The following is a 27,612-nucleotide window of genomic DNA, read 5'->3' on the forward strand; positions in this document are numbered from 1 at the left end:
GCACGCATGCGTCGACGCCAGCCTGCATCAAAACAAAGCAATCGTTTCGTCGTCCTTCTCTAGGTCCAACTCTAGCGTTCATCTCTAGGCATGCACTCTACTAGCAGCTGTCATGACGTTCCGTTCCGTTCCGTTCCGTTCCGAAAAGACAAGGCAGGACGACACGAGGCCGAGGCGAACAGGGCTCGCGGCCCGTCGTCGAGAAGCCATGCGCTCCACCCTTCTACAACTGGCCGTCCTCAATCTTCTTCAGGCAGGCCGGAAACTCGGACCAGTCGCGCATGACGACGACGGCGCCGGCATCTTTGAGGATCTGCTCCATCTCGGGCTGCTTGGCCGGCGCGTAGGGGCCGACGTAGCCGATGACCTTGATTCCGGCGCGTGTGCCGCTCAGGGTGCCGCTCTTGCTGTCCTCGATGGCCACTGTCTCGCTCGCCTTCTTGCCCAGCCGCTTGAGCGCGTGGAGGTAGATGGCCGGGTCGGGCTTGCTCGTCGGCTTCTCGAGGCTCGTGGCGGCCGAGAAGACGACGTCGCCGACAAAGTACTTGTCCTGGCCGACCTTTTCGATCGAGGCTCGCACGCGGCGCAGCGCCGACGACGACACCACCGAGAGCAGGTACTTGCCCGAGGCGGCGAGCCTCTCGAGCTGCTCGTCCACGCCGGGGCAGGGGCGCAGGTCTTTCTTGAGCTTGGCGATGACGGCCTCCTCCTCCATGAGCACGTACTTTTCCATGGCGGCGGGCGTGATGTCCATGTCGTACTCCTTCTGCAACGTCAAGAGCATGCCGCGGAAGTTCTGACCCACGAACTCGACGATGAGCGAGTCGCCCGTGAACCTCTTGGCCACGCCGCGTTCGGCGCAGGCGCCGTTGATCACATCGGCACAGGCCTCGAAGGCGAGCTCCTCCGAGAGGACGAGCGTGTTGTCGCAGTCGAAGAGAAGCGTGCTGATCTGCGAGCGAGCCGTCAGCCGAGCCTCCGCGTCCCGGCGTGCCCGCAGCGTCACCCGCGGGCACGCGTCTTCTACTGCCCGTCCGGCTCCCTACGTACCTCGGGCATCGTGACGGCGTCGCGGTACTGGTCGGAAATATGGGGAGAAGGGCAGAGGGAGGGTTAAGGAGAGAGTGGCAATGGTCCAGTACGTGGAGGGCGAGGTGAAGATGAAGGCAGAGAGGTAGGGAGGGTTGGTTGAGGGGGAGAAACGAGACACCCGCGTCGTCGTGACTTCCTCGGTGTGGGTGTGAAGGAGTACTGTAGACGAGCGGGAAGGAAGAGCTTGGCTTGTGGCCGAAACGCACCTGCACCTGCCGGCCTTGAGTTTTATTACCACGTGTGTGCGCGAGGCAAGTGCGAGGAGTAGAGAGCAAGTCGGCAGCGAAACTACAGCACCGTGCGGAGTAATACTTGCAGTGATACAGCGAGTCCGTGGAGAGCGCAGCAGCTGACAGTGCTTGTACGTACAAGTATGTACAAGTATGTCCAAGTAGGCCTACCATCGCTGTATTACGGCGTACGGAGTACCGAACAATACGTGCATGCAGCACACGAATGAATCACCCGCAGCAAGCGCCGCCCATTGTCCGTCGTCATCCCACCCATCACATAATCGTCCAGGTACAAGACTAGCAGCAGGTAGCCCAAACCCAGTGGTCGGTGGTGGTACGCGAGCAGCGATAAATACCTCAAAACTCATGGCCGGCCGTTCGGCCCCCTCCGTATTCATCCACTGATTTCTCCATGGCGTCGTGCCCGAGGCTCTGCCCGAGACACGCCGGCTGGGAGCTGACCGCCATTCTTCCCCGTCCGCGTCCCCACCCCACCCCTCCTCGGCCAAGAGGGGTGCTGTCGTCATGACAGTGGCCCCGCCAACCGCCCAGCATGGCATTACAGTACTTGTACTCGTACGGAGTACACCTACAACACCTACAACACCTACAACACCTACAACTACACCTACAACTACACCTACAACTACACCTACAACTACACCTACAACTACACCTACAGCTACACCTACAACTACACCCACAACTACACCTACAACTACACCTATAACTACACCTACAACTACACCTACAACTACACCTACAACTACACCTACAACTACACCTACCAGTATTACTTGTATATCATTACAAGCACACTTACACGTAGGTGTAGGTACAAGTATCGAGCATGGAGTATTACAGTAATTCCGGAGTACACCTGCTCCGTACATGGACATGCTGTGATTACTAGGTATTCTAGACCAGAAGTACTACGACGCTAGGTACTCCGATTCCTGCTGTATTCCATCCATCAGCCCCAAGTACATGTACGGAGTACAACTACAGACAGTACTTACACTCGCAGCAAGATGTACACTGTAAGTACTCCGTAATTACGTATGCAAAGAAGCACAAACTGGTGCTGTGCAACACTGTACGAAGTACTCCGTACGGAGCCATGTACTCCATATGTGCTGCGCACTGTACACCCTGAAGCACCCCCTGGCTTTACAACTTGCAGTCTACAGCACAAGTAGGACCCAGTAATACCCATATTGTCTCGTGCATAACGTTGATTCCATGGTTCTCCTTTCGTCACCTCGACGCTCCAGGCGCGCTGCTGTAGTTCTCATTTACACCCCTGTCCTTGGTAGAGAGTTGCTGCTCAACTTTCCCCCTCGTTGGGGAAGACGCACGGCATCCTTGTGCGAGTGGACAAGGTTAGCAACGGCACCAGCTTTTCAGCTGCACTCGTGTTGATGCTCCGTCGTGCATCGCGCTACAGTGCGTGCTCCGTACCACAACTACAGGTACTCCCTACTACTCTACGGAGCACCGCTACTACGATAGCATTGCCCAGTACCGGCCTCGTACCGTCATCCCTAATGCCGGTATAAAATACACCTAGCATGTTCGCCGTACTTGCATCGGCCACGGTGAAGCGATGGGCACACGCGCCCGAACACGGGACGCTGTCCGTCACATTGCCTGGCCAGTAACAACCCAGGTCGTGTAGTCAGCGTCGGCGTCAGCTGCAGAGCGTCCTGCGGGCTGCTCCCTACCTCCCCAAATATCGATCGCCGCCCTCCCGTCACCTTACGCGAGGGCACGCCGCTCGCATCGAGAGAGCCGATGTCGGTGGAGCGTTCCACGGTCCTCGCGCATGTCCGTGTACGTGCACGGCATGGCGTGCATGGTGTGAATGCCCCGGCGTGAATGCCCCGTCGCCATCGAAACGAGCAGTCAAATCATCTGCGCTGTCTGCGTTGCGGCCACGACGCCATGGGAAACGGCGCTGCGAGCACATCAGCCACCCTGGACTCGCCGGGCAAACCCTCGTTGAATTACTCCCGCATCATCTATGCTCATGTCGTATGCCATGGCGAAAAAAGTGCCCGTTCGACGCAAAAGGCAGACCGTGACGCCGTACACCGTATCAATCAATCAACTCCCTTGGCGATTCATCTTCATCGTCGGCATCATCACTCGGCGGCAGCCGCATCCGTCCATCCTCCGTCGGACCCACGGCCCGCGCATCTTCTCGCTCGCATGCCGCTTCGCTTGCACTGGCGAGAGAAGGCCCGAGAACTATAGAATCTCCCGCAGCTTCTGCTTCTGAGCCGGCGTCAGGCTCGACGGGAAGTTGACCTTGTACTTGATGACAAAGTCGCCTCGCTGTCCGGGCTTCTTCGTCATCGGCATACCGAGCCCCGGGTACCGGTCTTCGCTTCCAGGCTGCGTCGGCCCTCCCTTGTCGAGGTGGATCTGTCGACCCTCGATCGTCGTCACCGTTCGATTCCATCCCGTCAAGGACTCCTTGAGGCCCAGCGTCACCGTGTGGACGATGTCGTTATCCTCGCGCTTGAAGAGCGGGTGTTCTTTCTGCAGCCTCTCGTCAGCATCGCACCACGCCACGCGCGTCACGTCCGAGGGCAGCCTACCTCTTCCACGATGAAATGCAAGTCCTGGCGCCCGCCCTCGACCTGGTCGCCGACGCCGTTGAACTTGATCTTCGATCCCTTCTTCAGACCAGGCTTGATGGGAACCTCCAAGATTTGGTCCGTCTGCACCCGCTTCCCCGATTCGTCAAACGTCTTGCGCTTGATCTTCATCTTCTTCGTCACGCCGTTGAACAGTTCCTCGAGCGAGAGGGGGAGGGGCCGCTCGACCGTCGTGATCTCCGGCGTGGGATCGCGCTTCCGAGCATCGTTGAACCCCCCCCCGGAGGTGCGCATCCTCGTCCGGCCGGGACGCCCACCCGCGCCTCCGCCAAAGGAGGAGAAGATGTTGGGGAAGTCGTCGTCTCCGGCGCCGGCGCCGGTGCCTTGTTGCTGCCGCATGAACTCGGAGAAAATGTCTTCGGCGTTGTTGAAGGCGAAGCCGCCGCCGCCGCCGCCGGGAGCGTTCCCTGTGCTGAAGTGGAAGGTGCGCGCACCTCCAGCACCGGGGACGCCGCCGCCAAAGTCGAAGCCGCCCGGCATGCCTCCGGCGCCGCCGTAAGGGTTGCCGCCCGCACCGGCGTCAGGTGGAGGGGCGGCGCCACCGCGAAGCAGGAACTCGAGGCCGTACTGGTCGTAGATCTTTCTCTTCTCCGGGTCCGAAAGAATCTCGTACGCCTGAGAGCACTCCTTGAACTTCTCGGCGGCGTTGGGACTGTCCTTGTTCTTGTCGGGGTGCCATTTCAGTGCCGCTTTCCTGCACGAGACTTTGTTAGCATCCGGCCATCCACTGCCATCGGGGTGCTACGCCGGCTGGGCAGAAGCTTTGGGTCGCAGCTCGGCGGACAGCCTGGCCGTGCCCTGCCGCAGGTCTGCGCGGCGGAGAGAGCAAATGGGAGCTCCAAGTTACCTGTAACCCTTCTTGATTTCATCTTGCGAGGCCTCCGGTTTGACGTTGAGCGTGTCGTAGAGCTTGCTTTCTCGGACCATGGTGAGCGACTAAACGCCGATCTCAAGCCCAATTCTGCGGGGAGAAAGAAAAGGGCTGATGGCGGGCTAGAATGCTACGCAGAGGAACGAGCGGAAAAGCAGCAGGAAAGTAAGAAGACTTGTTTCTTTCCGGTCCTGTGCGTGCAGTGTGATTTTCGTCGTGCCGCGGCGGCGTGGTGTGATGCAGGAAGGAGAGGAAGCGAGGAGGTGAATGGAGAGGGTTGGAGTATTGACGTCGAAGATGGGGGACTCTTGGTTGGCGTTGCCGTCCCGCCCAGTGGCCCAACGGTGGGCGCAGTGGGGCGTGGCCACCAAACGAACGGGTAATGGGTTACAGTAGATTATTACCTGTACATGTCAACTGAGTACCTACTTAAGCAAGTACTTGTACATGGATGCAGGTGCATGTACAAGTACGAAGTGCTCCGTTCTCGCACCTGTGCGAACCCGTTGAACTGACACTTTTATTTACATACCTAGGTGCCTACTAGGTACTTGCATTCTTCGTAGTGCACGAGAAGATAAGTAATATTCTAGGTACTAATTTACAACACGTTAACTGTACTCGTAAGCGCCATTGAAGTCGTGGCACATGCGTAGGGGCACCGTAGCTGTGCTCGTACATGTAAGTACCTAGTACTCCGTAGGCACCTCGAAGTTGGTGCCTGCTGCTTCGGAGGAGTAGTGCCAGTGATAAATGTGCCTAGTACAGTATTTAGTTGTACATGTACAAATACAGGTGTCGACAGGAACATTAGGCTAGGTTCCAGATACTGCACTTGCACTACAGATACTTGCAGTATTGCCTACTAGGTACTAGGTACCTACCTATGTACTGTTAGTACTGTAGGTATACTGTATACTGTACTGTACTGTAGGCAACACAGCGCTGGTCGACCAACAGATGTCTCGCACTTCCAGCTCCATTTCGTCAAACATGCCTCGGTAGAGCAACACCTTGCTATTGCCAACAGCATGCAAGGAGCGAACAGTTCAGGCTTTTCTAGCAACACTCTGCGAGCAGCCACCCCTCAATCATGGTCGGTTTGCAAGGGGCTCGCTCCGGTTCGCCGGACCGGATCCCACATACCAAAGGTAGCTAGCTGGCAGGGAACCTTCTCGAAGCTTCCATCAGCATCCAGCCGAAGCCCCCTCTTCCTTTCCGCCACGCCTGTGGCGGCGACCCCAGCACAACATATTGCTTGCACTAGCAATGGATCGATCGTTCGGCACGCCAAATCCTGACGCCTTGTTGCTATTCATTTCGCTGTCTCAATAGCATGGTACCGACCCCAAGCCAAGACTAGCCGTATGCTGGTGACTGTGCATTCTATCCACCGGATGCTTCGTCACCGAATCACCAGCCAAGAAACTGCTCTCTCCGCCTGTCTCATCGATCGATATATATGCAAAAACGTCTCGTTGGCCATGACCTTCCCCCCTACCAAGGGGGAGAAGCTGCCGTCCGTCAACGTCGGATGGTTGCTCCTGCGCTCCACTCACCTTGCGATTTAATGGCTGGGCAAGTCCATGTCCATCTCGTCCTTGTCCCCGCCTCGGACAGCACGTCCCGGCGGCCGCGCCGTCACGATCACGGGAGGTCGAGATCGCTCTTGCATTTCTGACTCCCGTTCCAGCTCTTGGCCGACAGGACCGTCCGCGTCCTCGGCCGGCAGCGTGCTCGGGGTCAGCGTGGCCGACGTGCTCTCCGTGAACGTAGCTCGTAACGTAGCCGTCCGCTCGTCGGTGGCGTCAAAGTCGACCTCGGCCTTGTCGCCCAGCAAGGGCTCAGACATGTCCGCCATCTCCAAGGCCGAAATTCCGTGCTCCTCGTCCAGCGGATGGCCGACCAGGTCGTCGCTCCCGATGGATGCTCTGTTGCTATCCATCGAATCCACGCTGTCCGCTCGGTGCTTGCGCTTCGACGGAGAGATGGGGCCGGGCTGCCTGCTTCTTGGCACGTCACCTGCTTCTTCCGCCTTTTCCCGGTTCAGCTCATTCTGGAACGTCTTATTCTCCGCACGAGCGAAGCGCTCCAAGGACGCGGTCAGGGGGAGCCTGGGAGCCTCGAGCGCCTTCTCCGTGGCGTAGACGAGCAAGGGGGTCTTGGTCACCTGCCAGACCTCTTGCAGCATCGCGTCTGCGTCCATTTTCTGTTGAATGTAAGCAACGGAATGAAGACGCAGCGGGCACGGCACAGCCTCCACCACGTACCTCTGTTTTCACCGAGGGCTCATCCCTGGGCACGTATGCCAATCTCCACCACTGGTCCGAGGGTTCTGACACTTCCTCCCACTCCATCAGGTCTGAAACGCAACGCTGGCGAAGATAGATGACGTCCGTCGGAGTCGCGATGCCGCAGAGGAGGTACTTCTTGCATCTCATGGGCTCGGGACGACCTGGCTTGTCGGGCTCGGTGAGAAGGCTGCCGAGAAAGCGCTTCTTCCTCTTGACTCGCTCCAAGCGCTCGGTCAGTCCTGTCTCCGCGTCAGCGCCGCACGATACCGTGTCGCAAGACTGGTCGTCGGCTTACCCTTCAATTTTGCCTCGAGCTTTTCGGACTCCCGGGCAGTCATCCGGAGCACCTCCTGCACGTTGCCGGAAACACGACGCTCCTCCTCGTTCAGTTCGGAAGGCGCCGATAGATAGTCGGGAAATCTGTCGTTGTTGAAGCCGGCCGCCTCCATGGCGCGAAATCGACCACGGCCCTCGAGGTACTCTTGGTAGAGAGTCCAGCGAAGAGATAGGGTAGTAATCATGTCGAGGGCATCGTTGCGGAATGGGTGGTCCCAATCCTCCTCCCTCCAGGCAGTGACCCTCCGCTTGGCTTTTGCGATGGCATCCACCTCGATGATGGCGTCCCGCAAACCTTGCTGGATACGTCTGGCTTCCGACATTCGACTCTCCAGATACCTTTCCGGATAAAATTCCAGCGGGATTTCGAGGGACGGCCCGACGGCGTCGGCGCCGATCTTGAGAGGGAGAACTTCACCCATCTCCTTGAACATGGCCATCTTCGGGTCTTGATCCTCATCGACAGCAAAAGCGTCACTCCACATGATGCGATCCAGCGTCTCGTACAACGTCCTGGCGGAGTCATCTTCGCCCGTTTCCATGTCCTTAATCTCGAGCAAGCCAAAGGTGGCATCCATGTCCTCATCCTCATCGTCTGGTTGGCTGGAGAGGCGGGCTTGGGTGACGACGTGGGTGAGGGGCTTCATCAGGTCACCACCCGCCTCTATGATATGCTCATAAAACTGTCTTTCGGGACCCAAGTCCGACGATGGAATCAAGTCTGCGAGCACGCTGACGGTACCGTAGCTGCGCTCGGTCGAGTCTAGAAAGGCCATGAGCCTGTGGATTTCCTCTTCGCAGCTCGGGGCGGAGCCGTGCCGCTCGGCCCAGTTCAACTCGCCAGTTTGCAGCTGGGCGAGAACTTGGGGGGGGAGTATCTCCTGGCCTTTCCACCACTCGGTGTTGAAGCCGTACGACGCCGCCGGCGTGCCGGTCTGCAGCAGGATGTTCCGAGATAGAGGGATCCAGTGCAGAATGGTGAGGAGGCCTCCGAGGCGATGCTCTCCGGAAGAGCAGTGCCCTTGGACCAGGAAGGCGGGTGTGCCCGACGGCCGCTTTCTGTCTTCCGGCGCCGGAGCCTTGGAGGCATCGGTTTCGGTAGGGACCATGGCCCAGACGTCCTGATCATACTCGTGTCGGGTTGCGGGTCCGAAAGACGAAATCGGGTTCATGGTCCGGAGCATGTCGGGTTCCTGGTCGGGCAGTGCGATGCCAGCCTCCTGCGCGGATTCTCGCAGGGCGCGCTGCATGTCCTCGTCTTCTCGAGAACGAGAGTTTGACCTGGCTGCACGGCGGATACGGGGCGTGAGAACACGGCTCTGCATCGTGCGAGAAGGATGGCACATACCTGGACCGTCTTCTCCCACATTCCAATCCACCACCTTTCCCGACGGCGATCGATTGTTCGATCTCGACGGCGGACGGGAAGGAGCGCCAGGTCCGTAGCTTTCGTGGGTCGAATTCATGCCTTCAATGACATCACTCTGGCCGAGGGACTCGATGTGAAACGCTGCTAGGTCAGCTCGCGGACTGCGGACGCCGTTTGGGAAGCACTCACATATGCCGGTGTGGTTATCGGTACCGTCTCTGTCTGCCGAGAACATGTCCTCGTTCCACAATTGCGAATATTTTTGTCGAAACTGCTTCACTATTAGCTGGTGATTCTGCATGTCGTCTGTCGAGGGGGTGTCGCCGTACGTTGTCAGCATTGTCGAAAAACTGCGAGACGACGGACTCGATGTTTCCCCCGTTATCCTGCGGCGAGTCCCATCAGCCAGCTGGGCTTTCCACTCGAAGCCCGACGGGGGCAGGGTACGGCTTCGGCTACCTTGAGCGCGTGAATGACCATTTTGCGATCTCTTACATGGTCAAGACTCGCAAATTCGAGCACTCGCCTGACGTCGTCCTCGGACGGCTCGGTGGATGCCATCGTCGTGGGTTGCGCTTCCAGCTTCGCGAGACGCCTGCATGAGAACTTGACAGGAGCGGCGGGAGGCGCGATCTGCGCGATCCGCGCGAAGGATCCGTATGCGGCGAGCTCTGGAAGGCTCTACGGAGGCTGCAGAAGGACAACCTCGGTCGTCGGTGCCTCGTGCTGGAGAGGCAAGGTCGCGAGGAAGGCCGGGAGACGTCGGCCAACACGACGGACAACAAAGTCGACGCAGCGACAAGAAGAGCAAGCCAACAGCACGGGGCCGCGTCTTGGGGGCAACGGCACAGTAGCTGATCAGCCGCGCACGGCTGGGCAGAAGCGTAAGTTGATGTCACCAGTGTCTTGCGGATGGTTTGGATAGGTGATGGCGACAGTGACATGGACGGGACGCGATAAGATAGCGGTCCACGTTGGGAGGGCAGCAAGCACTCCGCACCTGCGGCGCAAACCGAAGTATACTTGCGCAAGTACAACTACAAGTGCGTAGTACTAATAATGTATGGAGTAGGGAGTACTCAGTACTTACGGAGAACCCATAAGTATGTAATACTCCGTAGCAGCTACTACTTAGGTACAGTACGGTGCAACGTTCATGTAAGTAGTTCATGTACCTACTTGTGGACCTGCGAGCCGACTTGTCCAGTGACGTACTCGGTATTAATTATTATTCCGCCGTATTAATTACTCCGTACGGAGTACTGTACAGTGTAAATAAGCACTTCCCAACGAACAAGAGGTACCTTGTATGAGGAACTCCGTACCTAAGTACTTGAGTACTTACCATACAGTACACAACACTGGTTGTCATGCTGCCTACCTACTGTACGGTGCCCTTCATCGCTCTCCCTCCTACCTACAGTCAATGACACCGCCAGCAGCAAAGGGAAAACCGTCGACCGATCATTATTGACCAGCATCCGCTCTCCCAATTTGAACCATCGACTCGGTTGTCTAGGGCTGGTGGGCGATACGACATCACCCACAGTGTCGTCTTGTGCTGGCCGAATCGTCGGCCATGTTCAAATCTACCACGAGCCAAGCAACATGCCGCACCATGTGTACGCGTTGCAAAGGTTGCGATCAAGGTGCAGAGCCAAATAAAATCAGGATCATCCGCTGTCCGCTGTTTGCCAGGTTGCGATGAAGATAGCCATGAAAGAGCGTCCCAACAAGACTGCGAAACCCAAAATAAAACAAAGTATAAACAGGGCGGTGGCTCCTCCAACGCCGCAACAAGTAAACCCGCTATGCAGTTTCGTCGTCGTGTATATCTCTCAATCACAAGCGCGAACCATGGTGGAAATTTCCAGGGCATGGGGCCGGTTGGCTGGCGGAGCCTTCACCTCTTGTGCTCCTCGTCCATCTCGTCATCATCCTCATCCTCAAAGTCGCCCATGTCCTCGTCACTGTCGCTGCCGCCAAAGTCTTCCTCCTCGTCGTCGGACAGGATCCAAAAGTCGGCGTCGTCGTCGTCGGCTTGCTTCGGCGGGGGGGTGGCAGCCAGCTGTGCCGGGGTGGGCATGGTGACCCCATCCGGGACATCTTGCAGCGACTGGGCGACCAAGGCCTTTGCCCTGCGGTTGTATTCGCTGCTCGAATCCCGGTATAGGACGCTGGCGTCGACGTTGGCCGCCGAGTTGATCTCGGGGTCATCCAGCAGGAGAAGGACGGAGCGAAGGACGGACTCGACGCCGTGGAGCACGTTCCAGCGCTCACTGGCCGATTCGCCCGAGTGCTCGTCGTCTCCGGGTTTGTGGAGGATGGAGATGCACAAGTTGCCGTCGGTGTAGACGTTGGGGTGGCATATGTTCTTCGTGAGGAAGCGGAAATGGGGCGGTTGGTACGGATAGTTGGGCGAGAACTTCATGTCGGCCTAAAGCGAGAGACAGGATAGGACGGGTCAACGATCGACCGGTCCTTCTGCATTCTCGACCCTGCTTGGGTCCGGCTTCCTGGGTCAGGCGCGCACTCACCTGGAAATATGCTCCGTGCCAAACGCTATCCGGGTTGACGACCCAGAGGCCCAGCTTCCATCGCAAGATGTTCGACTCATCCGTCTGTGGCCAGGGACCCATCGGTTAGCGGAACCGTCCTCGTGTGGGGAGCAGTCGCCGTTACCTCGATGTGTACCCATTTCTCCTTGTCGAGGGCTAGCCACTCCTGCAAGAGCCGCTTTTGTGCCATCGTGACGCCGTAGGTAGATTTGCCAGACCCCAGGAGGCGGGCAACAGTATCCGTCGAGTCGAGGCGGCGATGGAAACGGTCGTGGTAGAGGCGAGATGTTTTGAACAAGGGCGCGCTCGACGTCGATCTGATGGCAGAGACGGGGAGGAGCCCAGGCTAATGGTGACGGATCGCGCCGCCTCGTCGAGGGATCCTGTCAAGGAGAAGGGGTCGAGGGAAGGGAACGCGAATACCGGGAGGCAATAGTAGAAGTCGGTGAGGAGGAGTCGGGTGGCGGGAGCGCAGAACATAAGAGAGCATGCACGAACCGAGTATAGAGTATGGCGTACGAGTGCGAGCAAACATGCAGGACTGACAGGGTGTTTGCTAGTCGAGCGAGGTCGGGCTCGTCGGCGTGGTGCCTGCAAGGCGGCAGGGGCTGCACAGTGCACGGCACGAGGTGACGGCATCAGCAGGGGACCCCACCTCTGTCAGTCCTCTGTCGCAGGTGACTGTGACTGACTTTCCGGGGCCTCGCGGCTGTTGAAGTGGGTGGATGACAAGAATACTTGCACATATAATCGTTAATGTAGTACGAAGAATTCCGTTCTATTTGTCCGCCCCCTTCGGCCAACCACCCCTAGCACGAAATACAACTAATCACTAAATACGAGTACAAGTAAGTACATGGTACGGAGTGCGGAGTAGTAATATGTACTGTACAGGACAGTACGGTAACACTAGCCACTACGGAGTACTCCGTAATGGACTTATGTACTTGACTCATGCCTACCAACCCTCTTAGGATACGGAGAAACACTTACTGTACAGTACACTTACTTACTGCACAGTACAACTACTTACTGTACAGTACAACTTAGTACGTACTTACAGTAATACTTTAGTACTTATACAGGTGGTCCCCAAGCATGAAGATTCAGGAGGTAGGTACGGAGTACCTTAGGTAGGTACGTAGGTACGGAGTACCAAGTGCTAATCCGCCCACCGTAGCACACATACTGGAACTGTACAGGCATATTATATTACCTGTGCTGTAATATAACAGGACGCTCTCCTTCGTACCCTAAGTACCGGTAAGTACTTGTACCGTATGCTAGGTTAGGAGGCTAATTAGTACCCAACCGTCAAGTCATGACGGCCACATGTACTTATGACACTAGGTGTAGAGCGTGCATGCACCACCATACATTCCTAGTAGGTGATTACGCTGTCATTCGCTCCACGTCACGCATCACCAAGGGTTCCCCTCTCCAAAACCCCAAGGATGCGCCAAACAGAGTCTCCGCGACCGACGCATTCGTGCTCCCCGTCGGTGCTTCTCTTCAGAGTTCAAGCACTAACATGCCTAACCCCCTTCATTCCTGGGCACTGGTAATGCTTCGTACATGGCGCCGAAAAGTTCGAGCCCCAACCCATCAGCTGCGTTTCACTGCTCAGACTTCCAAGAGCAACGACGGATTAAATGGCAAAACACCTGGGCCGCCGGTACGCACATATTATGAAGCATGGGAATGATTAACCAACAGCGTGCTTCGATTTGCCTCCTAGTGCCATCGCCATCACATTACTAGTCGCCCAGATCGTAGTACAGGCACGTCCCCGTCCGGAAATTGTAAATGAACGCGTGTCTCGTTCCGTTACTGCGCTCAAACGCGAGCCGCCAGGTGCTGAGCTGGTCGTGTAGCTCCCGCAGATACTTCTTCTCCGTCGTTGTCACTGCATTCTCGGCCTTGCGCCAGCTGTCTTGGTCCGTGATGGCCGTCTGTCGGATGAGATCCATCACTTGGTCCGTCGTCTCGACGGCCAGGATGGGCCCGTCCAGGAAGGACTGCACCAGCCTGGAAGCGCTGACTTGCGCCTGCTCGACCACTGTTCGTCGGTTGAACTTCTTGCTCCGCGTTTGTGCGACCAACACCTTGACCTCCTGCCCATGGTCGCGCTCGGCAACGGATGTGGCCGCCTCCGCCTGTGATGCGCTACCTCTCATCTTCGTCGAAGCCTTCGACCCCTTCGATTCCCGGTCGCGGAGATGGAGATGCGGTCGCAGCCACGCCATCAAGTGCGTCATCGGTAGGTCGACGTAGGGGACGTCGTGCTCTCCCATCGACTTGATTTTCAGCATGGAATCCTGCTTGATGATGACGATCCACGAGTACGTCTCGTCCCTGTTTTGGGAGAGCAAGTCTTCGGGCGATCGAGCGTCCTTGGCGAGCTCGGCGCGTACGTCGTGGGACCAAAGCATTTGAAGGATTTCGAGTCCCGTGGATCTGAGCAGCGACCTGTCAAAGCTCGCCACGAGAATATCGCACTAGTCAGTGGCCATATGGTTAGATTAGAGCTGGCCGCAGCAGGTCGCGGACGACTTACTCGCTGACCGGAGAGGACGTTGTGTGGCCGGGCATCCTCGTCAGCCTTCTTGAGGAACGATTTGCCTCTCGTTTTGGGAATCCTGGCAAGTCTTTCCCACGCCAGGCTGAACCCGACGGAATGCCTCTCCTCCACGCGCCCCCCGGTTTCGGGTCGTTGTTCTTTGATCAAATGATCATAACGACCGCCAGCTGCAAACACGTCCTTGCCTGTCTTCTTGTCGTAGAGGCAGGAGAACAAGATGCCCCCGACGAAAAAGCTTTCCTTGAGACTGTTTAATGGGTTGACATACACCTTGGTCGACACGTGGAAGCGCTTGGTGTATTCCACAACCTCTTTGATGTGCGCTATCGTTGGCGAGGCTCGTTGGTACATGTCGGTGCCTTCGAACAGCTTGTCGAGTTTCGCGAATGCCTTGTTCGGAGAGTCTGCGGCCTGTCAATCGACCTTGTTCCAATACTCGGTAGGTTACGTACCTCGAAAGTCAAACCGAGCAAGCTCCTCGACACTCGTGGCGGTGACGCCCACCGTAGGAGATCGCAGTTCCATCCTGATCTTCTCCCACGTATGATTGTGAATGTTCAGCTTGCTCAGCACGTCTGCCGCGGGTCTCCTGCAGGCCTGGGAGATCCCGCAATGCTCAAATATGAGCTGCAACAGATCTGAGTGGCCGACATGGAAACACATCTGGCCAGAGTATAGCGATGGGAATGCCAGCACGATCTCGTCCAGTACCTTCAGGACTTCTGCCTCCTTCAGGGCTAGGTCCAAGGCGTCGCGAGTGACGATGTCAAAGTCCACTTCACCAAACATGTGAGGCTGTCCGGTGTCGTGCCTGTCTCTAAATACGCTGCCAAAGGTAAACGTTTTCTGTATGGTCAAGGGGTTCTTTTGTTTGGCCATCATGCGGGCGTGCCCCATGGTCAAGTCGTATGGTAGTTGAAGCACCGTGCCGTTGGTATCGAGAAGCTGCACGACGTTGTCTCCGTAATGCGCAGACCTGGGGTATATCAGGCTGCGCGGCATCTCCAAGGCCCCGTGACGCATGAAGATGGAGGTTAGCGTACTCTTCACGACGCCCTGGTTCAGCAGCTCAGCCGGGTTCGGGTTCGTCGTCGCAAACATGTCCCAGGCGTAGTCCTTGGCTGGCTCTACGGGCCGAGAAAACAAGGTGCGGAGAACTTTTCGATAATAGGGGGAGCTCGGGTCAGTCAGCACAGATACAATCCGCCTGTTCACCTCGCTTTCCATATCAACCGGCAGCATATCGCCCTTCAGCAAGTCGGCAGCTGGCGGTCGCTCCTTTGGGTTGTGATTAACGAGAGACAGCACGATGTCGGTCTGCACCTTCTCTTCAGGCTTGAAATCGGGAGGCAGCACTGGTTTGGGCTGCCGAAGCTTGCCGATGACATCGGCCTTTTGCATGCCCAGCATGGGCTCATAGCACATCTCGAAGAAGATGATTCCCAGGGAGTACATCTAAATGTGTGTGAGCAGATGAATGAGCCGCAAAGCCACCACCACTTACATCGACCTTGGTACTGTACATGCCGCTTGAGGCAGACCTCACCTCCGGTGCCGAATAGTACGCAGTGCCAATGCTCCTCGTCATATCATCTGTTTCAAGACCGTGGGTGGCGACCCTGTCGATCAAAAACTGGCCGCTCGTTGCCAAGCCGAAATCTCCAATCTTGACATTGTCGACGCCGTCAACGCCGCTACGGATGAAAATGTTTTCTGGCTTGAGATCGCGGTGAACAATACTGTGTGCATGGATGTGGGCCAGGCCTTCCAGAATCTCCCTGAAGAGACGCCAGATTTCGGGCGTGTTCTTGTACAGCTGACGCGAGATGAGATCTCGTAGGGTCTACCGCAGTCAGCACCCATGGACCGAGGTTAGGCGGCGGGATCGGCATGGAAGACGTACCCGTTTTTCGCAATATTCCATGGAGATGTAAAGGATCGTCCGGAACTGTCTCCTGAACCGGGCACTTTGTCGCTGCAGAGCCTTTCCGGAGGCCAAGGCATGCCCCGTCGCGTCTCCCAGAATCGAACTTTCGTCGTCATCATCGGACTCGACGTCGGACTCTTCCTCTGACTCGATGGCATCGCTCTCGTCATCATCGTATCCAAACTCGACATTTGCGTTTGAAGACATGAAATCCAGTCCGCCGGTGCTCGTGGTGAACTGAACATCTATACCAGCTGAGCCCGAGTACCGGGAATCCTCGGTGTATTCGTCCGTCGAGGTCTCTCCATCGGTGTCTGCCAAGTCTTCCACTTCCTCGATCCAGGTGTTGTAATAACGCACAACGGAGGGATGACTCAGCTGGGAAAGTAGGCGGACTTCTTTCAGAATCTCAGTGAGGCTAGCTTGCGATCGTTGCGTGATCTTCTTGATGGCATACGTCTGCCCGTCGAGCTTGCCCCGTGCCTTGACGACCTCCCCAAAACCTCCCTTCCCTAGGCGGGCTTCTTCCACGAAATCTTCGGCGTATCGGGATATCGCGGCGGTTCGGTTCATAGATTCCCGCCTCATTCTCATGGGGAACGCCTGCAGCGAAGCCGAGGGCGGCGCAGCCGTGAGGAAGTCCGAGGTGCCCTCGAGCACGATGGGTGCATCCGTGGCGAGAAATTCGCTGGCTCCCAGCTCAAAGGCTCGGGGGCGCTTCTGCTTATCCTCTTTGAAGAACCTGCTCACGAGTTCCTGTAGCGACTGAGAAAGCGAAAGCGACTCCATCAATTTCTTGGGCGACGAGTACGTTTGGAGAACGTCGAGGCGAAAAATCATCTGGACGAACACGACGCCAAAGTCCCAAATGTCCGTCTTGTATGTGTACTGCGGCTTAGGCACGGCGGCAATCTCCGGCGGGAGCCAATAGGCTGATCTGGGCGAGTTGAGGGCAGGAAGATCGGTCTTCTGAGAGCTCGCGTTGTGTATCTCCCGTTGATACGATGCATCGGCGATCTTGGGCACGATCTCGCCCGTGGACTCGCGGAAGAGGAGAATATTTCGAGGATGAATGTCTTGGTGCACGATGTTCTTGTTATGCAAGAAGTTTAGCGCATCCAGAAGATCCTTTGTCCACGACCGCACTTTGCTGATATCGAGATGTCCGGCTAGCTCCAACAGCTCTTCCAGAGAGCCTTTCTCCGCCAGCGGAGACAATATTCTCAACGTCCACGTGTTTGACGCATCTGGATCGTCCGGCGATCCGCTCTGGACTTTGAAGCCTATGATGTCGACGAGATGGCGATGATGGATGTGTTTGGTCGTCTTGAGATGCTGAAGTCGCGTCTCCAGAGATTGCAGCTGCTTCTTGAAGTCGTTGGGGTCCTTGCCGGTCGACCTCACAATGGCCTCCTTTAATGCCAGCGTCTGGTTGCTGAGTCCGTTGGCGAGCACTGGGCGTACCGAGTAGACGATGGAGACTTGCCCCCGACGGGCGTCACATTTCCCGGCGACGGAGCGGAAGGAGATGGCGTTGCCGTCCCTGTCGGTGGAGTCGCAGAACTGGTCAAACTCGATTCGCTCCATGCTATCCTGGGTGGTGCGGCCGGGGTCGGAGACATTAGGACGACGGCTAAGCCTGGACTCTTTTGCCTTCTGTCTCTGGCGGTCAAGCTGTTTCTGGAGCATCTGCGACATGACCCTCTCCTCTTCTTTCGTTTCTTCTTGCTTTCGTCGCTCATCGAGCTCCTTTTGCTCCTGCACAAGCTTTGCCAGGCTTGCCTCGTGGGTCTCGCGCTCCTCCTCGAGAGATGGCATGTGCTTCCCAGTGGCTTTCGCCTGGGCCGCATCTTCCAAAATATCTCTCACGCCTTCTACGATCTTATCGATCATTTCTTGCTCGTCCTTGGCAAAGACCTTTGGCTGCGTCGTGATGAACTTCTGGATCTTGAACTGAGTGGCCTCGCGGAGGCCGCCGAGGCCGCGGATGGTGAGAAGAGGTGGCGTCTTGGGATAGGTGGCCGTCATGACAAAGCCAATAGTTGCCTCGAAATCCTCATCAGTCGACGCCCTGATGTGAATGTCAAACGCCGGTTCAGTTTTCTGGCATCGGTTAGGATGTCGTACAAGACAGAGCGACGGCATGGCTTGGTGGCGACGAGTTCGCATACCTTCCAGGCACTCTGGGCATCGCCATGTTTCACAAAGTCTTCACCGTATATAGCTTCGAGAGCCAGCAGCTCATTCTGCTGGAGCTCCTCGTATTCAATCTTGGTTGTCGTGTCCGCCGCCGCCGGCTTGAGCCCCGGAAAGCTCGAGTCATCTTGTTTGTGGCCTGAGGGGAGCGGCTTCTTCCTTGGCCCGGATGCTTGCCACGCCATGATTGCGCGAGTCCGAGTAAGGGTTTGCCAAAACGGCAACGCCTTACGTGATGGAAGCCATAGTTTAAGGAGTTCGGTACGTCATTCATAGAGTGATGGTGGTTGCAGAAGTAGGGACGTGAATGGGCAGTGAATGCACTCTCGAAGACGTTAGGCTGAATTATTTTGGCGGGGTAGCTCGATGAATGTCCATGATGGAGTTTCGTTGGTTGACGCAGGAGCCGTCGGCAAGCCAAGCCATCGTGGCAAGGCCTGGTGGTGAGGTCGGCAGGGCCTGCACAACGGTTTGGGGGGAGTGTGACGGTGGATGAATCGCTGTGACATCAAGCTACGGCAAGGTGCTAGTAGTGCCATCCATCGCAATACGCACTGTAACGCGCTTGGCTCAATGTCACCATGTACAAGAATACCGTGCGAGGGGGCGGCCGATGACGGAGAATTGTGCCATTCTAGCACTTGCCGTAGATCTGCAGCGTGAAGAGTAAGGATTTTACTAGCAATGCAATAATTTCGGAACAGTGAGAGGCTTTCTCACATTGATCGCGGTGTGGTGCCTTTGAACACACCTAGCAGTGGGTGTACAAGTAGCACTACCAGCATAATGAAGTACTCCGGACAGTGTGCAGTGTTGCCAATATTGTACTGTAATGTATTATACGGCCGGCGTACCTAACAGGAGGTCAGTAGATGTACAACTACAAGAAGGCACTTGTACGGAGTACACCAAAGAATTAATGTAAGTAGGAGCACGTACTAATAGGTACTATTGTCCATGCGAGTATTACTTACTTACAGCGCAACGTAAGTACGGTGCCCTTATTAAGTACACCTCTAGTACAGTACGTACAGTATGTAGGTAGCTTGGTGCTACTGTAGCCTGTGTCGGGTCTCAAGGCAGGCTACCAGCTGTGGCCTGACAAGACTACGACTCTGCCTCTGATTTACTTGATCCGTTTCTGGTGGCGGAGATACTCCTTAGCCGTGCGATTATTTTCATTCAGTTTCATTAAGTAGATATCAGGAAGGGAGATGTCTCCATCACCAATGACGACTGGGTACCTGGTTCGAGGAAACAATTGCATTGTAAGTACAGAGTACTTGCGGGTGTTGTACTCTGTACTCCGTACTTCGTACAAGCTGCTGACCTCTGTGAACCAATTTATCCCCCACTGACCAATAGTGAGCTAGCTAGGGCGCCATCAGAACAGAACCTCTCCCGAGGCACAGCTAAAGCGTGTTCCGCAACAGAAGTAAAGTAAACAAATCATCGCCAACATCGCTTAAACTCGCGCAACCGCAACGTGCGCCACCGCGCCGCGCCTTGGTCCGGGTGCCCACAGTCGTCGGCCTTGAGATATATATCCAAATTTGCCCCTTCTGAGACGTGTTTTATTTCCGAGTAACAATGCTCGGTTGGATGCTGAAACGCGGCGAGAACGCGCCAACGGCGGATGCTGGAGGTCAGAGCCACCGATCATGTTGGCCGGCAACCGCACGTTGACAAACTAACAACTCTTCGTCCCATCGCAGAAACGACGCTGCTAGATCAGCCGGACACTCCCGCTCCCGTTTTTGCTGCTCGCGCCTTCAAAAGTGCCCTGTTCGGCACCCCCGCGCCATCGACGGACGAGACTCGACAACCGCAAGGCAATATGGCAACAAGAAAAGCATCCATGGCTTCGGACCCGAGCTCCAGCACACCTTCCAAGCCGGCTGGAATCCTACTCACCCCTGGTACGGGCACCTCTCGACGAAAACGTGTCTCGTTTGGCCGTGACCTCCCAGCGACCAGTAAAAGCACGGCCAAGAACGACAAGGCCGGCAGCAACCGACAGTCGCTGCTTACGGAGGCTCTGGAGAATTCCAGACGAAAAGGAAAGGCTGAAACTGCAAGGAAGCCGGCCGAAGTGTCAGACGACGAATGGGAGGAGGCCGAGGACGACTACTGTACAAACGACATCACTTTGGACTTGAACGAACCTCACTCGCAGTCGGGTCGCTACTGGAAGGGGGAGTTTGAAAAATACCACCAAGAGGCCAAGGCAGAAATGGAGAAATTGCTCAAGTATAAGCAACTTGCGAAATCTTATGCACAGCAAAAGGATTCCGAAGCAATCCATCTCGCCGAGAAGCTCAGGGATGAACAGCAAAAGGTCATTAAGATGGAGCGGAAGATTGCGGAAAATGCATCACACATCGTTTCCAAACATGGCCAATCGCACGACGACGAACCAACTGCCTTGCTCATGAAACTCGCCAAGCAGACCTCCCTGGCAGCCCAGTACAGGCACCGTGTGCAGGAGTTGGAAGCAAACTGGGAGGCGCTCCTCCGCCAGAAGGAGGACAGCGCCGACAGTGGACGACAGAAACGACAGGAAACGGCCTCTCCGATGACGCAGAAGACGCTGGTCGAGACACAACGTGAGCTTCGTCGAGCCCGAAGTCAGCTCAGAGAAGTCGACTCGCTTCGTCAGGAGGTCGCGTCGTTAAAGGTCCAACTCAAGGTCGCCGAGGCCCGGTCGAGCAAAGATGCTCACCGCAATCGAGAATCCGCGGGACCGAGAGCTCGCGAGCTGCGCGCTCAGCTCGAGCAGGCAATGGAAGAATCTAAGAAGAAGGACGAGGAGTTGCGAAAGCTAAAGGTTGCCTTTGAGGCCGTGAGCCAAGAAAACGAGGCGCACCAAGCAGATACTAAAGCCGTGCTTGAGCGAGCTTACACGAAAATCGCAAGCCTGAAACAGGAGGTCAAAGCTCTGAAAGCTACCGGAGCGGAAACGCTTCAGCGCAGCAGCTGGCAGCCGAATCATGACGGGAGCCCCGAGGCCGGCACAGATTGGGTGGCCAAAATGCACCGCGGTGCAGAGTACTCTCGACGGAAGCATGAGTCGGCCGATAACGAGGCGGCAACGAAGACTCAACTTCCACGGCATACCGTTGAGACAGCGACAACACAAGGCAGTGGAAATGCCCTAGCAGAGCGGCCAAGTCTTGGACAGCCTAAGTGGCGACCGTTCGTGCCGAGGTCACCAAGAAACAGGGCGTATCTTGGCGAAGCGCTGGAGAAGCGCATCCGCAACGGGGGTGCAACACCGGCGCCCCCAAGGTCCAAGCGCGCATCGGTCACAAAACCGCCAGAATCGTCGAGTGTACTGTCACGCGATGTCGGACGAGAGACATCCGGCAGAGCCGACGAAGTCGATCTTTTGCAGAACCGCTTCGAACGTCTCGGCGGGCCGGACCACAACAGGGCTGGTGACAAGACCGGCAGCAGCTCCGGACTAGGCAACAGGTCCAAGGGCAGGACCATCTCGACGGAAAGACGGGCGGCCGCTCTCGCGCGCATCGAGAAGAGCATGGCGGAGAAGAAGCGATCGCAGAGACGCAAGGCCTACGACAAAGAGAACATGCTGCCATGGGCTTAAGCTGTGCCGCAGCGCAGCGCAGCACAGCTCCAATGTTTTTCTGCAGCACGGTGTTCAGGACTAACATGACGGAATTTTGTATTTTATCTCGTATCTCTTTACTTTGGAGGGTTGTATACACTGTCACAATCAAGTTCTTGAATATAACCCCGCGTATCGGGTGGCATGGTAACTGCGAAGTGAAGCATAAGCGTTGCAAAATGACTTGAAGGAACACTACCCTACCGCAATCACGGGGCAGATAACTGCGGAGCAACTCCCTCCCGCCATCCCTCCAACTATTCATAGCCATCCCTTTGCCCGCAGTCCCCAAACATATCGACGGTAGAATGGGCACCTTCCAAGTGTCGAACCAGGTTGAGATATAAGCCGTTTACGATCGCCTCCTCGCCGCCAATCATCCGGCACCGGTCTCGCCGGCGTCCCTTCAAGACATCCGGACACCGAAATGATGCGACGCGATTCCAGCTGCTATTGTGTAACCGGACGCTTCCTGCAGCACATCCCACCCTTCGGCTTAAGGCGCGTGTCCGGAAACAGCGCCTGTAGAATGTGGGGAGCTGCGGCGGATGGCATACATCTTGATGAGGTTGGGTCACGGTCATGCGGAGGCAAAAATGGGATGCTGCCGACGCGAAAGCAATCGAGACTGTCGTCGATTCTGTGAGAGGCGGCAATACGCATGTGAAAAAAAAAAATCACCAGAACCGCGGTGGCACTGGTTGTGTGATTGGAAGGCATGGACTGTTATTCTCAAGAATCCTCTCACCAATCTGAACAGGATGCAGCCGGGCTTCTAATTTCATCTGGCATCATTGTGGTGTTGTACAAGCTTCCGATGACCACCCTTATTCGTCCTCACTGTCGCTATCATAGGCAACCAACGGACCTGCCGCTGCTTCCGACTTGGGCTTCGACATCACCGAGACCTTGGCCCTGCTCAACGCTGCTAACGTGATTCCAGAAAAGATGCCAGCCGGTTGTTCTGGGGGCGTCTCCATGTGCGCATGTGCATGCTCGCTCTCGGCGGCAGGTGCCTGTCCATCTCCGATCATCAACGGCTCTTGATACTCGACTTCGTTCGTCTGTCGTCCGAGAGGGTTCACGGCATTAGCGCCGCGAGCGAAGTGGACTTCGTCGGGCGCCTCGTATCCCTCCAGGCCGTAATTGCTTTCGATCTTCCTTCGCTTCCTTGCCTCGGGGTCTTTGCCCTCGATCTCGGCCACGAACTCGGCGGGCAGTGCCCTCCGAATGGCCTCAGCAGCTTGCTCCTCTATCCTCCGAGCTTCGCGCGCCTGTGCCATGGGGTTGGGGTCGGCCGTCGCCCAACGGACATTCAGAACCTCGTCGTGGTCGAGGGACTGGTGGGCCATGGCTTCTCTCGCAAACTGTGCGTTCGCCTCGTTGGTGTATGTGATGAAGCCAACACCTCTCGAGTTGAGGACGCGAACTGCCTTTTGTTAGTCGCTGCCGGTGACGTCGCGTGACCGGATCACTCACCGCGCTCGATTTGGCCCCATTCCGCAAAGTGGCGTGCCACAATCTCCTCGATGTCGTCCGTCACATGTATCCGCCCGACGTAGATGGTCCTGTTTTGCCTCATGAAGCTGCCGACACCACCCATGTCATCTCTGTAATCGGAAAACTTCTCGCGCCCGAAGCAGTCGACGTTGGGACTGAAGTGGTCATACATGCCCGGCAACCGATGGAGGGCGGTGCAGTCCCGGCCATTCGGGCAGAGGCCCCTGGCAAACCGCAGGCAGAAATAACTCCCGTGGATGCTGTCTGCCTTTGTGAAGCCACTGTCTGTCGAGACGATACAGCGACCCTTGGACTTTGTCTGCTGGTAGGATTCGCGGTCGCCGCCGGACCACTTGTTGTACCAGATGTTGAAGATGGTGCCGGTCTGCGGGGGGGGCTCTGACGTGAGGGCATCGGCATCGACTTGCACTCGGGCCGGTCGCTTCTTCTTCCTTATGATCTTCTTGACTGTCTTCTTCTCCGTCGGCGCGGCGACGTCCGTGTCTGTCGTCGTCAGAGCCATATCTTCGCCGCCTTGCTCGACGAACGGCGTGGCCGTCTGTTCCTCGACGTCGGCCATGCCTCTTGGCAGGAGGAGGAGGAGGAGGAGGAGGAGGAGGCGGCGGTCGAGCGATGGCGGTCGTTGAGAATGCGATGGGGATGGAGGATATCGGATTGTTGGTCGCTCGCTGGTGACCTCTGCAAGGTTAAAAATACGAGACCAAGTTATTACTTACTTGTACTTGCAACTACAGGTCAGGTAATAGTAAAACTAGTCCGAAAGTTCGAGCAAGGTACCTAGTACGGATAGTCCGTACGTATTACTGTACATGTACATGTACTATGTACCTGTACAGTAAGTACAAGTACTTGCTTGCAGTACGGGGTACCTCCGTAACAGTAGATCGGACTTATTAACGGCTGTCAAAGACGGTAGGCGGTGAGACTTGCTCTAGCACAAGCCAACCCCACGACGGGTCTATTCTGCCAGATCCCCCACCTCCTGCGGAATATCAAGCTGGCGGCGGTCGCTCTGGACGGTGTGAACTCAGACCAGCACATTGCACAATTGGCTTCATCGCGATCAGACGGCGCAGCCGTCTCTAAATAAAATCCATCAAAATGGTGAACATTACAGAAAAGATCAAGGAGTGTGTCGAGCCGCATCAACACGAGCGATTGGACCAAACGGCTGACGGCTTCTAGGATTGAGGACGAGATGAGGAGGACACAAAGTAAGCTCGCGCGGATTCGGTCCATTGCTTTCATCCAGTCATCACCTGGCGAAGCGTGATCTGTCTCTCTATCCAGTCATGGTTTAATATGGGGAAATCGACGCATCACCCATACGTCTATGGTGGACAGTTTCCTACGTTCCACCATCGTCATGGCCTTTCCTGTCCACCTCAACAACCAGTTTACTGACATTTGTCTGTAGAAAACAAAGCCACAGGTACGAAATCATAGGTTCGTTTAAAACTTTGTATTGGTGCTGACACCGTCCAGAATATCACTTGGGTCTATTGAAAGGGTGAGCATCGGAGGCGCCCCTCCATGGGGCCTCTTTGGCCGACAATCCATACTTACTGGTGCCCAGAAAGCTTGCCCGGCTCCGGGCCCAGCTGCTAGAGCCCGGCCCAGGTGCAGGCGGCGGTGGCGGCGCCGGCTTTGACGTCAGCAAGAGCGGCGATGCACGCATTTCCCTCGTCGGATTTCCTTCGGTCGGCAAATCAACATTTCTGTCCAAGGTGACGAAGACGAGATCCGAGGTTGCCGCCTACGCCTTCACCACCCTGACTGCGATTCCGGGTGTGCTCGAGTATGGTGGTGCCGAGATTCAGCTCCTTGATCTTCCCGGTATCATCGAGGGTGCCGCCGAGGGAAAGGGCCGAGGTCGACAGGTCATCTCGGCGGCCAAGACGAGCGATTTGATCCTGATGGTTCTCGACGCCACCAAGAAGGCCGAGCAGAGAGCGTTGTTGGAGGCTGAACTGGAAGCCGTCGGCATCCGTCTGAACCGAGAGCCGCCGTGAGCAGAGCTCCCTCCGACTCCACCTCACCGTCACGCCGGTGCGGCCGCTAACACGGCCGACAGCAACATCTATCTGAAGGCGAAGACGGCGGGCGGGATGAAGATTACCTTCCAATCACCTCCCAAGTACTTGGACGAGAAGATGCTGTACAACATCTTGCGCGACTACAAGATCCTGAACTGCGAGGTTCTCATCCGGGACGAGAACGCGACGGTCGACGACTTCATCGACGTCATCATGAAGGACCATCGCAAGTACATCAAGTGCCTCTACGTCTACAACAAGATCGACAGCGTGTCACTCGACTTCCTCGATAGCCTGGCGCGCGAGCCGCAGACGGTGGTGATGAGCTGTGAACTCGACCTCGGCATCCAGGACGTCGTGGACCGGTGCTGGAAGGAGCTCAAGCTCATCCGCATATACACCAAGAGGAAAGGCGTCGACCCGGACTTTGGCGAAGCGCTGATTGTGCGAAGCAACAGCACCATCGAGGACGTCTGCGACCGCATCCATCGCAGCATGAAGGAAACGTTCAAGTACGCGCTCGTGTGGGGAGCCAGCGCCAGGCACATACCGCAAAGGGTCGGGCTGGGACACCCGGTGGCGGACGAGGATGTCGTTTACATGGTGACTGCCTGGAAGGCGTAGAGCCGAGGTGGAGTGGCGCGGTACGTGACACGAAATACGAAAAGAAAATGAATTGCTCAGCATATCTGGGCCTCTAGCCACAGGACGACGACCCACGCCCTCGTCGGTGTGCGTGTTTTGCTTTGCAGTCTTCGTCGCTATCTTCGTCGTCGACTGGTGGTCCCTTGAAATCACGTCGACCCAGCAATCTGCCCTGCTACCCCTCGGCGCTGCTGCGCAACAATCTGGGTGTGTAAATATGATGCCCCCGAAAACGCCGATGCCCCAAGGTGCCTAGGTGGATGTCGGTGGTTTGCACCAGACGTCGTAGAGAACGAAACGGCGCGCGTCGCCGGAAGGAGGTTGGGAAACAGCAAATAACAATGTGCGAGCGTTCAAACATGCCACGGCCGGTGCCCGTTACGGCTTGGCCGGTCGAGCGCCGAAGGGGTTCTCGCCCGAGAGCTTCTTAGCGCTCGCCTGAGCGAAGAGAGACTTTGGCTTCACTCTGCGTCTTTCGGTCAGCGCCAAGCGGAGAGGATGGGGAGCGGGTGCGGAGACGGCTCACTTGGCTGCGTGCTTGTTACGCAGGGCGTTGATCTTGGCCGTGCAGGGACTCATGATGTTGTCCGACGGCGATACGTACTTGTCACCAGACCTGTGCATGTTGACGTCAGCTCGCGAGCCCGATTACGACGGACCGAGATGAGACGGCGACGGTGCGAGACGGCGAGGGCGGCACGTACGTGTCCTCGGCGATCTTGGACTGGAACACCTGGCGGTGGTACTCCATGCTCTTCACGTCCTTGGACATGTCCTGCTGCATGGTGTCGGCGACGGGGGCGTTGACGTCCTTGTCGGCGAGAACGGTGCTGGATGACATGGTGAGGCGAGCTTTTCCTTCGAGCACTTTGACGCAGACGGCGGCTTTGACCCGTTTGGATATGTTTTTTCGACGTTTTGCGTGCGGAAGAGCGATGTTTGTTTGTGTACAGCGGTGGTATGTTGATGGGAGGGTGCGTGCAAGGGATTGATTTTCGGGACCTAAGCAAGTACAAGTATTACAGGGGATCTGCGACTGTGAAAAGTGACGCCAGCACGCCCCTGGGGAACAATAGCAGGCCAGCCGTGCTGCTGTGCTGCTGCCAGCATACTGTACTTACAGGTGTACTTGCTTGCTTGCAGTAATACTTGTATGGACCTGCTCTGAAAATTGGTCACCAGGCATCCCTGCAGGCAAAAAGTACACATTTACAAGTACCACAGCGTACAATTACAGTGCCGGAGAACTTACTAGTAAGTACACCATTAGCCGAATCGGCCTACGCCGTTGACGGGGCAACCACAGGGGTCGTCTCGTCGGTGGAATGTGGCAGGTGGAGACGGCACTTTATTTCCTCGTCCATTTTCCACGTTTCAATCCAGCCAACAACCATGCCATAGGACCGACTGCACTCTTTCGAGCACTCATACTTGCATGTAATTACTGTATTACACCTACACTGGCTCAGCCGATGTTGACCGTCCGTGACAATGTACAGAATGCAATGACGGCGACTGCTTGATAAGCATGACGACGAAAATACCGGTACTGGACGAGTGCATAGCCTCACAAGCCAAGCCGTTGTTGCCGCAGATGGCACCCACCACCATGGCGATTCGAGTCGTTTCCAACTCCCGTCTGCCCTCCCATCTCCACGATGC

At 56.4% G+C, this 27,612-nt stretch overlaps 9 protein-coding genes across 9 annotated transcripts; 2 read left to right on the plus strand and 7 right to left on the minus strand.

The window, feature by feature from the left end:
- Positions 1–223: 223 nt before the first annotated feature.
- On the minus strand, positions 224–1,059 carry DCS_02751 (uncharacterized protein; the record flags this gene model as incomplete). Its single annotated transcript, XM_040800077.1, has 2 exons — positions 224–952; positions 1,051–1,059. The coding sequence occupies 2 exons, from the start codon at positions 1,057–1,059 to the stop codon at positions 224–226; spliced, it is 738 nt and encodes a 245-aa protein (XP_040660960.1).
- Positions 1,060–3,575: 2,516 nt separating this feature from the next.
- On the minus strand, positions 3,576–4,915 carry DCS_02752 (psi protein; the record flags this gene model as incomplete). Its single annotated transcript, XM_040800078.1, has 3 exons — positions 3,576–3,869; positions 3,929–4,682; positions 4,836–4,915. 3 exons carry the CDS (start codon positions 4,913–4,915, stop codon positions 3,576–3,578), a joined length of 1,128 nt encoding a protein of 375 aa, XP_040660961.1.
- A 1,511-nt stretch (positions 4,916–6,426) lies between these two features.
- Positions 6,427–9,419, minus strand: DCS_02753 (ubiquitin interaction domain-containing protein; the record flags this gene model as incomplete). The annotated part of the gene is made up of 6 exons (XM_040800079.1): positions 6,427–7,068; positions 7,130–7,392; positions 7,449–8,774; positions 8,838–9,129; positions 9,188–9,244; positions 9,354–9,419. 6 exons carry the CDS (start codon positions 9,417–9,419, stop codon positions 6,427–6,429), a joined length of 2,646 nt encoding a protein of 881 aa, XP_040660962.1.
- Positions 9,420–10,761: 1,342 nt separating this feature from the next.
- On the minus strand, positions 10,762–11,606 carry DCS_02754 (putative ubiquitin-conjugating enzyme CDC34; the record flags this gene model as incomplete). Its single annotated transcript, XM_040800080.1, has 3 exons — positions 10,762–11,295; positions 11,396–11,479; positions 11,541–11,606. The coding sequence occupies 3 exons, from the start codon at positions 11,604–11,606 to the stop codon at positions 10,762–10,764; spliced, it is 684 nt and encodes a 227-aa protein (XP_040660963.1).
- Positions 11,607–13,173: 1,567 nt separating this feature from the next.
- DCS_02755 (uncharacterized protein) lies at positions 13,174–18,305 on the minus strand (the record flags this gene model as incomplete). The annotated part of the gene is made up of 6 exons (XM_040800081.1): positions 13,174–13,914; positions 13,974–14,401; positions 14,450–15,452; positions 15,502–15,840; positions 15,901–18,027; positions 18,096–18,305. The coding sequence occupies 6 exons, from the start codon at positions 18,303–18,305 to the stop codon at positions 13,174–13,176; spliced, it is 4,848 nt and encodes a 1,615-aa protein (XP_040660964.1).
- A 1,405-nt stretch (positions 18,306–19,710) lies between these two features.
- DCS_02756 (Spindle-body formation-associated protein) lies at positions 19,711–21,727 on the plus strand (the record flags this gene model as incomplete). The annotated part of the gene is made up of 2 exons (XM_040800082.1): positions 19,711–19,765; positions 19,836–21,727. The coding sequence occupies 2 exons, from the start codon at positions 19,711–19,713 to the stop codon at positions 21,725–21,727; spliced, it is 1,947 nt and encodes a 648-aa protein (XP_040660965.1).
- An 848-nt stretch (positions 21,728–22,575) lies between these two features.
- Positions 22,576–24,086, minus strand: DCS_02757 (uncharacterized protein; the record flags this gene model as incomplete). Its single annotated transcript, XM_040800083.1, has 4 exons — positions 22,576–23,177; positions 23,228–23,947; positions 23,986–23,997; positions 24,047–24,086. 4 exons carry the CDS (start codon positions 24,084–24,086, stop codon positions 22,576–22,578), a joined length of 1,374 nt encoding a protein of 457 aa, XP_040660966.1.
- Positions 24,087–24,370: 284 nt separating this feature from the next.
- On the plus strand, positions 24,371–25,929 carry DCS_02758 (GTP-binding protein; the record flags this gene model as incomplete). The annotated part of the gene is made up of 6 exons (XM_040800084.1): positions 24,371–24,399; positions 24,455–24,483; positions 24,687–24,701; positions 24,755–24,779; positions 24,846–25,277; positions 25,344–25,929. 6 exons carry the CDS (start codon positions 24,371–24,373, stop codon positions 25,927–25,929), a joined length of 1,116 nt encoding a protein of 371 aa, XP_040660967.1.
- A 399-nt stretch (positions 25,930–26,328) lies between these two features.
- Positions 26,329–26,791, minus strand: DCS_02759 (uncharacterized protein; the record flags this gene model as incomplete). The annotated part of the gene is made up of 3 exons (XM_040800085.1): positions 26,329–26,416; positions 26,477–26,566; positions 26,655–26,791. 3 exons carry the CDS (start codon positions 26,789–26,791, stop codon positions 26,329–26,331), a joined length of 315 nt encoding a protein of 104 aa, XP_040660968.1.
- Positions 26,792–27,612: the final 821 nt, after the last annotated feature.

Source organism: Drechmeria coniospora, chromosome 01 (assembly GCF_001625195.1).
Source record: "Drechmeria coniospora strain ARSEF 6962 chromosome 01, whole genome shotgun sequence".
Classification (NCBI taxonomy): Eukaryota; Fungi; Ascomycota; class Sordariomycetes; order Hypocreales; family Ophiocordycipitaceae; genus Drechmeria; species Drechmeria coniospora.